This window comes from Macrotis lagotis, chromosome 7 (genome assembly GCF_037893015.1).
Source record: "Macrotis lagotis isolate mMagLag1 chromosome 7, bilby.v1.9.chrom.fasta, whole genome shotgun sequence".
NCBI classification, from domain to species: domain Eukaryota; kingdom Metazoa; phylum Chordata; class Mammalia; order Peramelemorphia; family Peramelidae; genus Macrotis; species Macrotis lagotis.
This window is the reverse complement of record NC_133664.1, coordinates 95,575,067-95,588,454: the sequence shown is the minus strand read 5'-3', so window position 1 is coordinate 95,588,454 and position 13,388 is coordinate 95,575,067. Positions and strand designations below refer to the sequence as shown.

Genomic DNA, 13,388 nt, shown 5'->3' with positions numbered 1-13,388 from the left:
TACTCATCTCCCTCTCCCTTGTATTATAACTATTTTTCTACATTTCTTTTGGGGTGAGACAGAGAATTTACTATGAAAAAATGACCTCTACTATTGCAAAATAGCAACTAATTTGTAATTTATGGTCTTAGAATTACCTGGGGGGAACAAAGAGTTTAAGTAGTGTGCCCAGTCATACAGCCTAGTGTGTCAAAGGTTTAACTTGAACCCAGGACTTCCTGATTCTGAGGCTTATTCTCTATCCCCTCTATCCATTCATAATACAGTGATACCATTTAGTTTTGGGGAAAAAAAGGGATTTTATTGATGTCTTCTAATTCTTACATCAGTGGTTTCAAACTCAAATAGAAATGGGAGCCACTAAACCCTACAGGGTTTTAAGGAACCCTGCAGGCAGTATATTGACTTAGAAAAAATATTAATATCTATATTCTATTGTATTTTTATTTATTTTGTTAAATATTTTCAAATTACAATGTGTCCCAGGAATGCAGGGTTGGTTCAATATTAGGAAAATTGTTAGTATAATCAATTATATCAACAACAAACCTACCAGAAATTATATGATCATATCAATAGATGCTGAAAAAGCTTTTGACAAAATACAACACCCATTCCTACTAAAAACACTAGAGAACGTAGGAATAAATGGACTGTTTCTTAGAATAATAAGCAGTATCTATCTGAAACCATAAACAAGCATTATATTCAATGGTGAGAGGCTAGAGGCATTACCAATAAGATCAGGGTGAAACAAGGGTGCCCATTATCACCACTACTATTCAATATCATATTAGAAATGTTAGCTTCAGCAATTAGACAAGAAAAATAAATTGAAGGAATTAGAATTGGGAAGGAAGAGACAAAACTCTCATTCTTTGCAGATGACATGATGGTCTACCTAGAGAATCCCAAGAAATCATCCAAAAAACTACTGGAAACAATTAGCAATTTTAGCAAAATTGCAGGATATGAAATAAACCTTCATAAATTCTCAAGTTTTCTATATATGACTTAGCAAGACACAGCAGGAAGAGCTAGAAAGAGAAATTCCATTCAAAGTAACCTCAGACAATATAAAATACCTGGGAGTCTATTTGCCAAGGCAGACTCAGAAACTTTTTAAAAACAATTACAAAACACTTCTCACACAAATTAAATCAGATTTAAATAACTGGGCAAATATCAACTGCTCCTGGATAGGTAGAGCTAATATGATAAAAATGACAATTCTACCAAAACTAAACTACCTGTTTAGTGCCATACCAATCAAAATTCCAAAAAATTACTTTAATGAGTTAGAAAAAGTTGTAAGTAAATTCATATGGAGAAATAAAAAGTCAAGAAGTTCCAGAGATTTGATGAAAAAAAAGTACAAAAGAAGGGGGTTTAGCCCTATCCGATCTAAAATTATATTTATAAAGCATCAGTCATCAAAACTGTCTGGTATTGGCTAAAAAATAGAGAAGTGGACCAGTGGAATTAACTAGGTGCAATAACAGGAAAAAATTATAGTAATCTGCTGTTTTATAAACCCAAAGAGTTCAGCTATTGGGATAAAAACTCTCTCTTTGATAAAAACTGCTGGGAAAATTGGTAGTATGGAAGAAACTTAGATTAGACCAATACTTCACACCTTATACCAAGATAAAATCCAAATGGATACAGGATTTAGACATAAAAAAACAATGTTATAAGCAAATTAGAAGATCAAGGACTAGTTTACCTGTCAGATCTATGGAAAGGGAAGCAGTTTATGACTAAGAAAGAGATAGAGAACATCACCAAAAACAAACCAGATGATTTCGATTACATTAAATTAAAAAGCTTTTGCACAGACAAAACCACTGTAACCAAGATCAAAAGAAAAGTAGTAAACTAGGAAACAACCTTTACAACTAATGTTTCTGACAAAAGGACTCATTTCTAAAATATACAGAGAACTGAGTCAGATTTTTAAAAAAGCCATTCCCCAATTGGCAAATGGTCAAAGGATATGCATAGGAAATTTACAGATGAGGAGATCAAAGCAATCCATAGTCATGAAAAATTGCTCTAAATCATTACTTATTAGACAAATGCAAATTAAAGCTTCTCTGAGGTACCACCTCACACCTCTCAGACTGGCCAATATGAGCAGAAAGGATAACGATCAATGCTGGAAGGATTGTGGGAAATCTGGGACACTGTTACATTGTTGGTGGAGCTGTGAACTCATCCAACTTTTCTGGAGAGCAATTTGGAACTATACCCAAAAGGTAACAAAAATGTGCATACCCTTTGATCCAGCAATACCACTATTGGTATTGGGAAAAGGGTAAAAACACCACTTGTACAAAAATATTCATAGCAACCGTGTTTGTGGTGGCAAAGAATTGGAAATCAATGTCCTTCAATTGGGGATGGCTTAGCAAACTGTGGTATATGTATGTCATGGAACACTATTGCTCTATTAGAAACCAAGAGGGAAGGGAATTCAGGGAAATCTGGAGGGATTTGCATGAACTGATGCCAAGTGAGATGATCAGAACCAGAAAAACACTGTACACCCTAACAGCAACATAGGGGTGATGATCAAACCTGATGGACTTGCTGGTTCCATCAGTGCAACAATCAGAGACAATTTGGGATTCTCTGCAATAGAGAATACCATCTGTGTCCAGAGAAAGAACTGTGGAGTTTGAACAAAGACCAAAGACGATTACCTCAAATTTAGGGGGAAAAAAACTGGTATCTTATTGTCTGATCTTGCTATCTCTTATACTTTATGTTTCTTCCTTAAGGATAAGAGTTCTCTCATCACACTCAATTTGGATCAATGTATACCATGGAAACAATGTAAAGACTGACAAATTGCCTCTGTGGGGGATGGGGGGGAGGGAATGATTGGGGGGAAATTGTAAAACTCAAAATAAATAAAATCTTCAATCTAAAAAAAACAAATTACAATGTGTATAAAACACCTGTGGATCTACCAACTCCACTAAGGGGTGAATTTTAAGTGTCTTCATATCTCTTCTTTCCTGCTTCACTATTGCTTAATCTATGTGTTATGTTTCTTTTTATTTTTTTTTTGGTATGTGGTGGTTCTATTAACATTGTTGTAGTTACTACCTATATTGTTTTCTTGCCTCTGCTTAATTTACTATGTATCAGTTCATATAGATTGTTTCTTCTTTGTATTCTTCTCATACATAATTTCTTACAGCATAGTAATTAGTCCATTATTTGCACGTATTTGTAATTAGTTTAACCATTCCCCAATCAATGGGCAATTAAATACTTTGATTCCAAATTTTGTCTATCACCAAAAAAAAATTTACTCTTAAAAAATATTTTTAGTGTGTATAAGCCCAGTAATGAAGTACCATTTTATTTTTTAACTAGAAATATCTTTAGTGACTTCTTCCTTGATGGAAAATGTCATGGACTCATTAATTTCAATTTGGGAAGAGTAGGGAGCCCAGCAACTATGGAGGAATTATGATGCCTGGAAACATTGCCCCTGAAGTTGAAAAGGCCAGAAAATGCTAAGCTTTGAAGCAGAAAGTAACTTGGTCTGAGGTTTTATATTGTATGTGATAGAGAGTTAGGTTGAGCTCAGGACCTTTTTTCTGAGGCAGAGAAGTGAACAACTGGTCTTCTGGAAAGATTATTTCTTTAATCAGTTTGTATAACTAGAATAAGATCTTCATGACCTGTAGCTGTGATGATTCTGATGTTTGTTTTTCCATATTGTTTTTCAGTCATATTATCAACATGGAAAGAACACATGTCATGGAGTCCAAAGACCTGGGTTCAAATATCAGCTCTGCAAATAGTTAATTCTGTGTTTTTGGGCAAGTGACTTAAATTTTTTCTGGGCCTTAAGTTCTTCATCTGTAAAATAATGAATTTGGATTAGTCTCTAAGGTTCCTAGTAGCAGGCAAGTTATTAAACCAGTTTTTTTTCTTGTGATAGATCCATTCTTTGTACTAGATGATGAAGAGAAAGGATGTGGGGAAATGGGGCATTCATACTTAAGGGAAGAAGAATTGGTGGAATTGAAACTTTCTAGACTGGTAGTAATAGTAATGAGAGAAACAGAAAGGCATTCTATCCTGGTAGCTCAAGAATGCTGGTCACCTGTATTAATCAGCAGAGAAATGGAAGAAACCCAAATTGCATCTAGTTGATTTCTTCATTTCCCAACTGTTCATCATTCACATGTCTTATAAGTCCTAATACACTACTCTGAATATGTCATTACACCTCTACTCAAACAATTTCATTTCAATATTTGTCTGCCCCCAAAATATAGTCACACATGGTACTTTAGCTTTATGTCATGATTCTTTTCTGATAAATTGGATATTTCTTCTTTCCCTATTCTAATGTACTATCTCCAGCTTGTGCTCTTGTCTGTGTGAAGAAAGGATTATTTTTAACCTCCTTCTATTTTCACCTATTGATGTCATTTCCTTTAAAGTGCTGCCTTCTAACTCTCTCTGGTTTCTCACTTCTTCAAGCTGAAGATATTTCTCACTACAAATGTTTGAACCTCTCTTTTACAATAATTTTGTGTATTGCACTTATTTGTGAACCTGTTTTTTCTAATCTCCATATAGGTAGAGTTTATGTCAGTGGGGTTTTTTTTTAGGTTTTTGCAAGGCAAGTGGGGTTAAGTGGCTTGCCCAAGGCCACACAGCTAGCTAATTATTAAGTGTCTGAGACAGGATTTGAACCCAGGTACTCCTGACTCCAAGGCTGGTGCTTTATCCACTACGCCACTTAGCCGCCCCTATGTCAGTGGTTCTTAACCTGGATTCTTAACCAATGACACCCAAAGGATCCAGGGATATATTTCAGGAGATCTGTGAATTTTAATAGGGGATATGTGTGTATGCATGTATGTATATATATATATATATATACATATATGTACAAATGTATGCTACTAAGAATATAGAGATATATAAACACACATAAATACCTTTATTTTAATTAACTTTGTAAAATCCTATTTTTTATTTTATGCATTTAAAACTATTATTCTGAGAAGGGTTCCATGGGCTTCACCAGATTGCCAAAGAGTTCCATGTCCCAAAAATGGATCCTATGCTGTGTTCTCTACATCTTTGTATCTCTAGTACAGAGTCTAGTTCTTAATGTTTAGTAAGCACAAAGTGAATATTCGTTCAATGAATGTTTTCAAGTAGTCTAAGGGGAGGAGTTCAAAATCAGGCCTGGGAATCACAGGTTACACTGATCTCTGCTTCTGAAACTCATTGCTTCCCAAGGACAGGGAGACACTGGCTGGGACTGGGGTGGAGATCAAGAGAATGGTCCTACTGGGGTTTGTATTGGATGAGAGGCTGTTACCTAGAGGAAGAGAATAAGTAAAATGGTGATTTTATGAAGGAATACCTTTCTGTCAAGTTCTGGAACTCAAGGGCAAGCTCCAGCTAGATGGTGGTATTCTGCCCTGGAAAAGGTGAAAGGTTTTGATAAACTAAATGGGATTGTATAAAACCACATATGGTTTCTGGTACATTATTGAATAAGTCAAGTGGTTATTCCTACTTCACTCTCCTTGTGAAGGCAGATTTTAATGGTGTGACCTAGGAGAAATCCCTCAGACTGGGAATGATGAAAGAACTGGGTAAGCTAGGTGGGCAAGGGAGGTCACTCTTTGAAGGGTCTGAAGGGCCTTGTATTGTCCTTCATTAGCCCCTGCAAAAACCTTCTACTCCTTCAAGCCACCCTTAACCTTTATGATCCTGGGCACATTTCTCTTGGCCCTGGTTTCATCTGTGAAACAAAGGTCTTAGAGCAGATGCTCTCTAAAATCCCTTCTAATGCCAGTCAGGTCTTCAATGCTCTTCCTCCTCCTCCTCTCTTAGTATTGCATGTATACCCTTAGCCAGTAATGCTATCCTCTCAGTCACCTCAGAGCACTTTGCGTAGGGGTTGGAAGAAGGTGACCCACAAGGATAGGCTAAAAAGATGGGACATCTTTACAGGCTGAATAGAGGGTATAGGCAGAAAAAAAAAGACAGATTTGATGAGCGTTTAGAGGAGTCGAAAAAATAGATCCTAGACCTGATAAGACTTTAAGAAATCATTTGGTCAGCTTTCCCTGATTCCATGAGGGTGGCCCAATCACTGATTCCTATTTGATGAAGGATTTAGTCCTTTACATCCATTTTTAATCAGTCTTAACGGATCGCACACCTAATCTGCCTGCAACATGCCCGCCTAGATTTATCTTTCCTCTTCAGTTCAGGCTGAGGAAGGAAATGGCAAATCGTTGCAGTCTTTTCCCAGCAAAACCTCCAATGGCTCCCGAAGAGCGAGACACGACCGAAAAAATGGCCGAAGGCGGTGCCAGGGCGCCTGGCGAGCCTCCTGCTTAGAAGATCCGGGGGTGTGGGGGAGAGGGCGGGGCCCGGGAGCCGGGCAGGTGAGGGGCTGCACGGGGCCCGGGGAGCGGCGGGGGCGGGGCTGTGCCAGCCGCACTTCCGGGCGAAGGTGCATGGGGCGCGGGGGCTGGGGTCACGACCGCGCGGGGGGCCGGCCGCTTTGAACCCCGTGACCTGGAGAAATCCCCCCAGCCCCCATCCCGCGCAGGTGGGGGCGGGGCCTCGCCCTCTCTCGGGCCGGATCCCGCGGCGCCAGTCCGGGCCTCGGCCCGCGCCCGCCCCCGCGCCCGCGCCCGCCCCCGCGCCCGCCCGGGCCTCGCCAGCTCCGCCCCGCCCCTCCCCGCCCTGCGCCGAGCACGGGGACTGACCCTCGGCGGCTCCGGTAGTCACGTGGGGCCGGGCTCTGCCAGGAGGGCCGGAGCGCGGCCAGGGGCGGAAGGAGGCTCGAGCGGGGCCGGGCGGTGGCGGGGAGGGCATGGGCCTGGCGGCGGTGAGGCTGGGCCTGCTGCTGGGCGGGGAAGCGGCGCCGGTTTCCCCGTACATGGATGGGCGGCGTGCCTACAAGCACACGGACCGGGAGGTACGACCCTGCCGGGGCAGCTGAGGGGCGGCCCGGGGCTGGGCTGGGGGAGGGGCAATGGCGGCCGCCGGGGCCTGGCCGCGGGGCGCATGCGCGGGAGGAGGGGGCGGGCGGCTGCCGGGGGCGCCGCCGCTTGGGGGCCGGTCCTCAGGCCGGGCCGTTGGGGGAGGGGCCCGGCCGGCGTGGGGGAGAATGGCCCGTACACACGTCCGTGCGCATGTGCGGCGAGGAGCCGGCCCGGCGGCGCACGCACACCTGGGGGCGTGGGCAGGCCCCGCCCGGGAGAGGGGTCCGGCCCGGCCTTTGTTCTCCCCCCGCCCCGCGGCGGGGCCGCCTGGGGGAGCCGGACCCAATAATGGCAGGTTACGCTTGGGAGAAGCCCGGAAGGGGGTGAAGGGCCGCCGGGCCGGGGGCGGCGCTCGGCGGGGAGGGGGAGACGGGCCGGTAGCCCAGCGGCCTTCGCCTCGGACCCCGCAGCACTCCGGCCCGCTTAGCCCGCGGGCCACGGGCGTTAGGAGGAGACCCGAGAGGGCTCAGAGCCAGATTCCCGAGGAATGGGGGTGGGGGGACGGAGAGGGACCAACAAACGGATTAAAAAGTGACATGGAGTATTGTGTAGGGGTGTATTCACATATACATTTATGTATAAAAATCTATATTTTGTTAATGGTAAAGACGATTGATGTGTGTCTGGCCTCCCCCTCCTTAAGGCTTCTTCAGGCTAAACATCCCCTGTCTTTCAGCCAGTCCTTGTAAAAGCGCGGTCTTGAAAGCTGGTTGTGTTCCAATGTACACATTGAAACTTGTGGGTCTCCTTAAAACGAAGCGCTCAGACCAGAACACAGTTCTCCAGGCGTAATTTGACAATGGGGCTATGTGTCTCCCCTTATCTCCACTTAAGATTGTTTTTGTTTGTTTTAGTTGCAGTGCCAAACTGTGGATTCATAGTAATATGATTCCAACTTATACTTGTGAAATTACACTGATGCTGGGCAGCTAGGTGGCGGAGTGGATAGAGCACCGGGGCTGGAGTCAGGAGTCCCTGAGGTCAGATCTGGCCTCAGACACTTAATAATTGCCTAGCTATGTGGCCTTGGGCAAGCCACTTAACCCCATTGCCTTGCAAAAAAAAAAAAATTACACCTATGGGAAATTGTTAGGAAACTCAGCGGCTCCATGAAAACTGGTTTTTCCATGTCTTTCTCCGGGAGGACTAGCCCCACTTTATTTAGATGAAGTTTTTCTTGTTGCAGGCATCCCTTCATTCTGGGAAGGATCGGAGATATCTTTCTCCAGGGAGAAGTAGATTCATTCGGAAACGAGGCTGGAAGGAGAATCGTCTGTTCCTGCATTCCCGGGGTAGGGTCTGGGCTTCTGCCAGGTTTAGTGAGGGCTATAGAGATATAAAGGAATCACGTTTCAAGTGAGAGCTACAGTAGGGCTCTATTTGATCTTTTCCCAACTGCTATTTTATCAGAAAGGACTAGTTCTCAGTTCTTCTAGATAAAAAAGAGAAATTGGGGAAGTAGTATGTAGGGGAAGGATATTCAAGAGTAGGTAGCAACACAGGAAACTGGAAGAATTCTAATGAGGAAAACTGCCACTTCCTCTCCCTTACTTAATATGGCTATTTCTTCTCATAGGGTCTCCTGGGGAGGAGCCGTGTGGCAGTGGGGGACAGCTCTCTTCTAGTGGGGGCAGGGTGCTCCGAAACGCTACAGGTAAGTGACCCTTTACTTGGATCTCTTGGGTCCTCTGAGTCTTGAGTAGCTTTTTGCCACTCTGCTATAGCCCTGAAGGTGAAGACTGCTATCCTACTTTCTCCTTCAGGTTGTGGAAACAGTGGGAGAGGTAGGATTGAGAGGCCTCAGCCTCCTTAAAGGATGGCTTCTTAACTTGCCCATGGTGGCTTCAAGGACTGCCTTCTAGGTTACCTAGTTGTGTAGAGGGAATCATTGCTCTGCCAGGGAGTAAGGCTAATGGCTTTTTTTCCTTGTACTACTTTGAGGATCAGAGTGCATAGTAAGTGCTATCTGAATCTAAAGTCTAGGAGTGAGCATTGCAACTTGGAGTATTCAGGACAGATTTCATGGAAGAGGGAGACATAAAATGACTTGATTTTTTTTTTAACTAGACCTTTAGATCTTTAATTTATGTTGGTGTAGTGAACTCCCTATTTTAATATAGATCAACTTCTGCTTATTGTCTTGGTGAGTTGCCCAGGGTCAAACCACTATTAATGTTAGTGGCAGAAACTGAACATAGATTTTCTTAACTCTGAGACTGGCTGTTTATCCATGATATTTAGAGCTAGATAGCACACCAAGAGAGGTTCAACCCTCTCCATTTAGAGATGAGGAAATGGAGTGCCAGAAAGGGTATTTAAGATTTTCTCCAGGTCACATATTAGCTCTTCTAAAATGACTGATTCTTTATCCCCAGCAGGGCAAGGACCTCTGTTGGAGCGTCGCTGCAGGAGACCCCCTGGTATAGGACCATCCCGGGCTCGGCCCTTCTCTGGATCCTTTCAGGAATCACTCCAAGGATCAGAGCAGGATACCCATAGGATTAAAATAGAAGGCAATGCGACAACTAGTCATGGGGGCCTGCTCCAGGGTGGTGCCTACCGCTGTTCTCGCTGTAGGAGGCAGTTCCCTGGGTTGGCAGCCTTGAGGCATCATATTCGTCGTCGTCACAGTCGTCCACCCTTACCCTGCCCTGAATGTGGGCGCCGATTTCACCATGCTCCTTTCTTGGCCTTACACCGCCTGGCCCACTCTGCTGCCACAGCCATACCTCCTGCCACAGGTTTCCTCTGTCAAGTCTGTGGACAGAGTTTCAGGAGTTGGGCAGCCCTTGCACTACATGGCCAGGCTCATGCCTCCTCCGCCCGGGCAGTTGGCTGCCCCAAATGTGAGAAACACTTCAGCCGAGCCTCCCAGCTACGGGCACACCTGCGACAGAACCACCCACCTGCCCCACCACCTCGCCGTTTCATCTGTAGTGGCTGTGGTCAGAGCTTTGCACAGTGGCCTGAGCTAGTTGCCCATAAGCAGATCCATGTGGCTGAAGCACAGGCATCAGAAAAAGCCCTTGCACCTAGGCCTCGGGGCCGCCCAGCACTTACTGCTGCCCAGCCAGGTGGTGATGCTGCTGACCGACCCTTCCAGTGTGCCTGGTGTGGCAAATGTTTCCGTCACAAGCCCAATCTGATTGCTCACCGCCGTGTACATACTGGTGAACGTCCCCACCAGTGCCCTGAGTGTGGGAAACGTTTCACTAATAAGCCCTACTTGACCTCCCACCGGAGAATTCACACTGGTGAGAAGCCTTATCCTTGCACTGAATGCGGGCGCCGTTTCCGTCACAAACCCAACCTTTTGTCCCATGGTAAGATTCATCGACGCCCTCAGGGCTCTGTCGAGGCCACTAGTAGCCAAGGGAGTTTCCAGCTTTCCTCTCATCTGTTGGAGACTCAGCAAGAACAGGCCATAGACCCCAGGCAGGACCAGGCCATGGATGCTCAGCAAGACCAAACCATGAACCTTCAGCAAAACCAGACCCTAGTCTCCCAGCAAGATCAGGTGGACTCCCAGCAAGACCAGGTCTTGGATCCTCAGCAGGACCAGGGAATGAATCTTCAGCAGGATCAGGAAGTGGATTCTGCTGTCCCCTATACCTATGATGATTGTGGCCGCACCTTCCGGAACCGGAGGTCTTTGCGAGGTCAACAGCAACTACATCCTGGGGAACGTCCTTTCATCTGCAGTGAATGTGGAAAGAACTTCAGTAAGAAAACCCACTTGGTGGCCCATATCCGTATACACTCAGGTGAGCGGCCCTTTGCCTGCCTGGAATGTGGGCGCCGTTTCTCACAAGGAAGTCACCTGGCAGCCCATCGTCGTGACCATGCCCCAGAGAGGCCCTTTATTTGTCCTGACTGTGGCAAGTCCTTTAGGCACAAGCCTTACCTGGCAGCCCACCGCCGCATCCACACAGGTGAGAGGCCCTATGCATGTCCTGACTGTGGCAAGGCCTTCAGCCAGAAATCCAACCTTGTGTCCCACCGGCGCATCCATACAGGTGAACGGCCTTATGCTTGCCCTGATTGTGAGAGGCGTTTCAGTCAAAAATCCAACCTTATCACACACCGCAAGAGCCATGGTCGAGAGGGGCCATTTATCTGTGCCACCTGTGGTGAGAGCTTCAGTCATGAGCAAAAGCTCCTGACCCATCAGAGGAAGCATGTGGCTTGAGTTGGTGGAAGTGGAAGAACAAAGAGGAGACAAAGTTTGAGGGGTGGTCAAAAATAAGAGACAGATGTAATATTGGAGAAAGGATGGAGGATGTTAGTGATAGTGATGGGTTAAGGACCGGGAGATTCCTAGTGGAAGCTGGTCAGGACCCTGGAGAGAGAACTGGGTGTCCTTGTCCCAGCATGCCTATTAGAGCTAAGTACCCTAAGCTGTTCCCACCTCATTGGAAGTTCTGCTTCTCTTCTTGCCCCTGGGGAAGATGTATTTGAAAAGAAGATGCATCAACAGCAGAGCTAATGAAGAAAACATCTGGACACATCCAAAGACCTCCAGTAGGTTAGGCAGTATCTGGATTTATTCAGACACCTCCAGGGAGAGATATGCCCTAATGGTGTCAATTTTGAACAACACCTTCCCCTTTCCCACTTTCTATCCCCTAATTCCAAACCCAAATCTACCCCTTTGCTGTTTCTTCCCTTTATGTGTATTGTGTGTAGCCTTCTCTCTACCCACAGCTGTTTTTAGCTTTGGATTATCTCAGCACAGAGAACCTTTTCAGCCTTCCCTCCCTGTTTTCATTTCTCAGATCGAGAGTTTGTTTAAATCCCTGAAGTACAATCCCCTTTTCCTTTAGTTCTTCCAGCTTTTATTACTGTATTGGAGAGAAAGGGAAACACTGGCCTTCTAATCTAAGAAGGGTAAAGGAAAAATCCTCAAGTATGGAATAGGCTTTGAAGAGATCTTAAGAGCCTGTTAAAATTAACCTTAGAGTTCATCTAATTCTCACCTAATGCAAGAATTTACCTCATCTTTTAACAGACTAGCTTCTGCTTGAATACTTCCAGTGATGGGGTTTGAGAAATCTTTGAAGGTAGTTCACTTTGTTACTGAATATCTAATTGTTAGAAATTTCTTATATTAAGTGAAAGTCTGTTTCCTTGTACTTTCTACCCATTGGTTCTAGTTCTGTCCTCTGGAACCAAGCCATACATAGCAAGTCTGTTTCCCTCAAGTCCCTATGAATGAAATGTGTTCTTTTCCTGTGTTAAGTTGCAAAGGTGTGAGGTCTGAGAAGACTGTTTCCCAGGGTAGAAATCCAGACAGGAAAATAAGCATAAGTGGGACTTGGGGTGGTAGGCGAAGGAGAATTGAGGTCAGGAATCAAGTTAGGTCTCCTGATTAATTCCGAAGTGCCATAGACTTAATACTTTTTTTTTTATCATCAAAAATCTTCAGATAAGGCAGTGACTCCAACCCTGGGGGTTGTGATAATTTTCTAGAAGGGCAAACTGAAGTCACTCAGGGCTCTGGCAAGCAGAACTGGAATGAGAACCCAGGGATCTTATTCTGCCTGTTCTTTTGTTGTAGGTCTTCCTATAGGCAGAAACAAAGGAAGGCAAAACTATCTTTATCGCTGACCTTTACCATTATCATAGGATCAAATATGTAAAGCCAGAAGAGAGAACAAATTAGAAGTTATCTAGTCCAGGCCTGGCATTTTACACATAAGAAAATGAGACCCAAAGACTTGCTTATAGTCACATAGATAGTAAGTGGCTGTCAAAATCCAAATGTAGGTACGTAACTCATACATTTATTCAGTTTTGTCTAGACATTACCAATGTCATCACCAAATAAGATGTTACAGGTTTGTAGACTTTGGATAGACCCAGATTACTCTTGAGCAGCCTATGCTCCCGTGGGTAATGAAGATGTGACTTTAGTAGATTAGGTGGTTCTAGGTAATATCAATTAACCCATACTTGGTTGATAGTCCTGGGCTAATCCTACTTTGGTTTCAATTCATATTACACAAAAATGCACATGTCTAAATGATGTCAGGCAGATGCACTCTCTTTAAATGCTTCCATGGGACTTCCAATATTGCAAGTCATGCTACTTCAGTTATTTGAATAAATACTTCAGATTCATGAACTTAGAGAATGTTATAACTGAAAGAAAGGATTTATATACGGTAATATTTGGTACTGTGGTTCCCCTATGCCATGGTATTTTTACTCTTTGGCTTCCATGCTGTTGCATTTTATTCATTGTACCTCTGAGCCTTAGTTCCTCTGGTTGGTTCTTCATTATCTATCCTGCCCCTTAAGCATAAGTGTTCCTCAAGATACTTAGCCTTTTTTTCTCTA

At 44.4% G+C, this 13,388-nt stretch overlaps 1 protein-coding gene across 2 annotated transcripts; it reads left to right on the top strand.

The window, feature by feature from the left end:
- The first annotated feature begins 6,862 nt into the window (after positions 1 to 6,862).
- On the top strand, positions 6,863 to 11,254 carry REPIN1 (replication initiator 1). 2 transcript variants are annotated; one of them, XM_074193393.1, is made up of 4 exons: positions 6,863 to 6,982; positions 8,236 to 8,341; positions 8,626 to 8,703; positions 9,428 to 11,254. In XM_074193393.1, the coding sequence occupies exons 1-4, from the start codon at positions 6,878 to 6,880 to the stop codon at positions 11,236 to 11,238; spliced, it is 2,100 nt and encodes a 699-aa protein (XP_074049494.1). In that variant the 5' UTR covers positions 6,863 to 6,877; the 3' UTR covers positions 11,239 to 11,254. The 2 variants fall into 2 exon arrangements, with proteins under 2 accessions (XP_074049494.1, XP_074049493.1); XM_074193392.1 differs by having other exon boundaries at positions 9,425 to 11,254.
- Positions 11,255 to 13,388: the final 2,134 nt, after the last annotated feature.

Excerpts from the sequence above, each read along its gene's own strand:
- REPIN1 (XM_074193392.1), top strand. The coding sequence starts at position 6,878 with ATGGGCCTGGCGGCGGTGAGGCTGGGCCTGCTGCTGGGCGGGGAAGCG. Across the intron at positions 6,983-8,235 it reads ACAAGCACACGGACCGGGAG|GCATCCCTTCATTCTGGGAA; the intron begins GTACGACCCTGC and ends TTCTTGTTGCAG. Across the intron at positions 8,704-9,424 it reads GGTGCTCCGAAACGCTACAG|CAGGGCAAGGACCTCTGTTG; the intron begins GTAAGTGACCCT and ends CTTTATCCCCAG.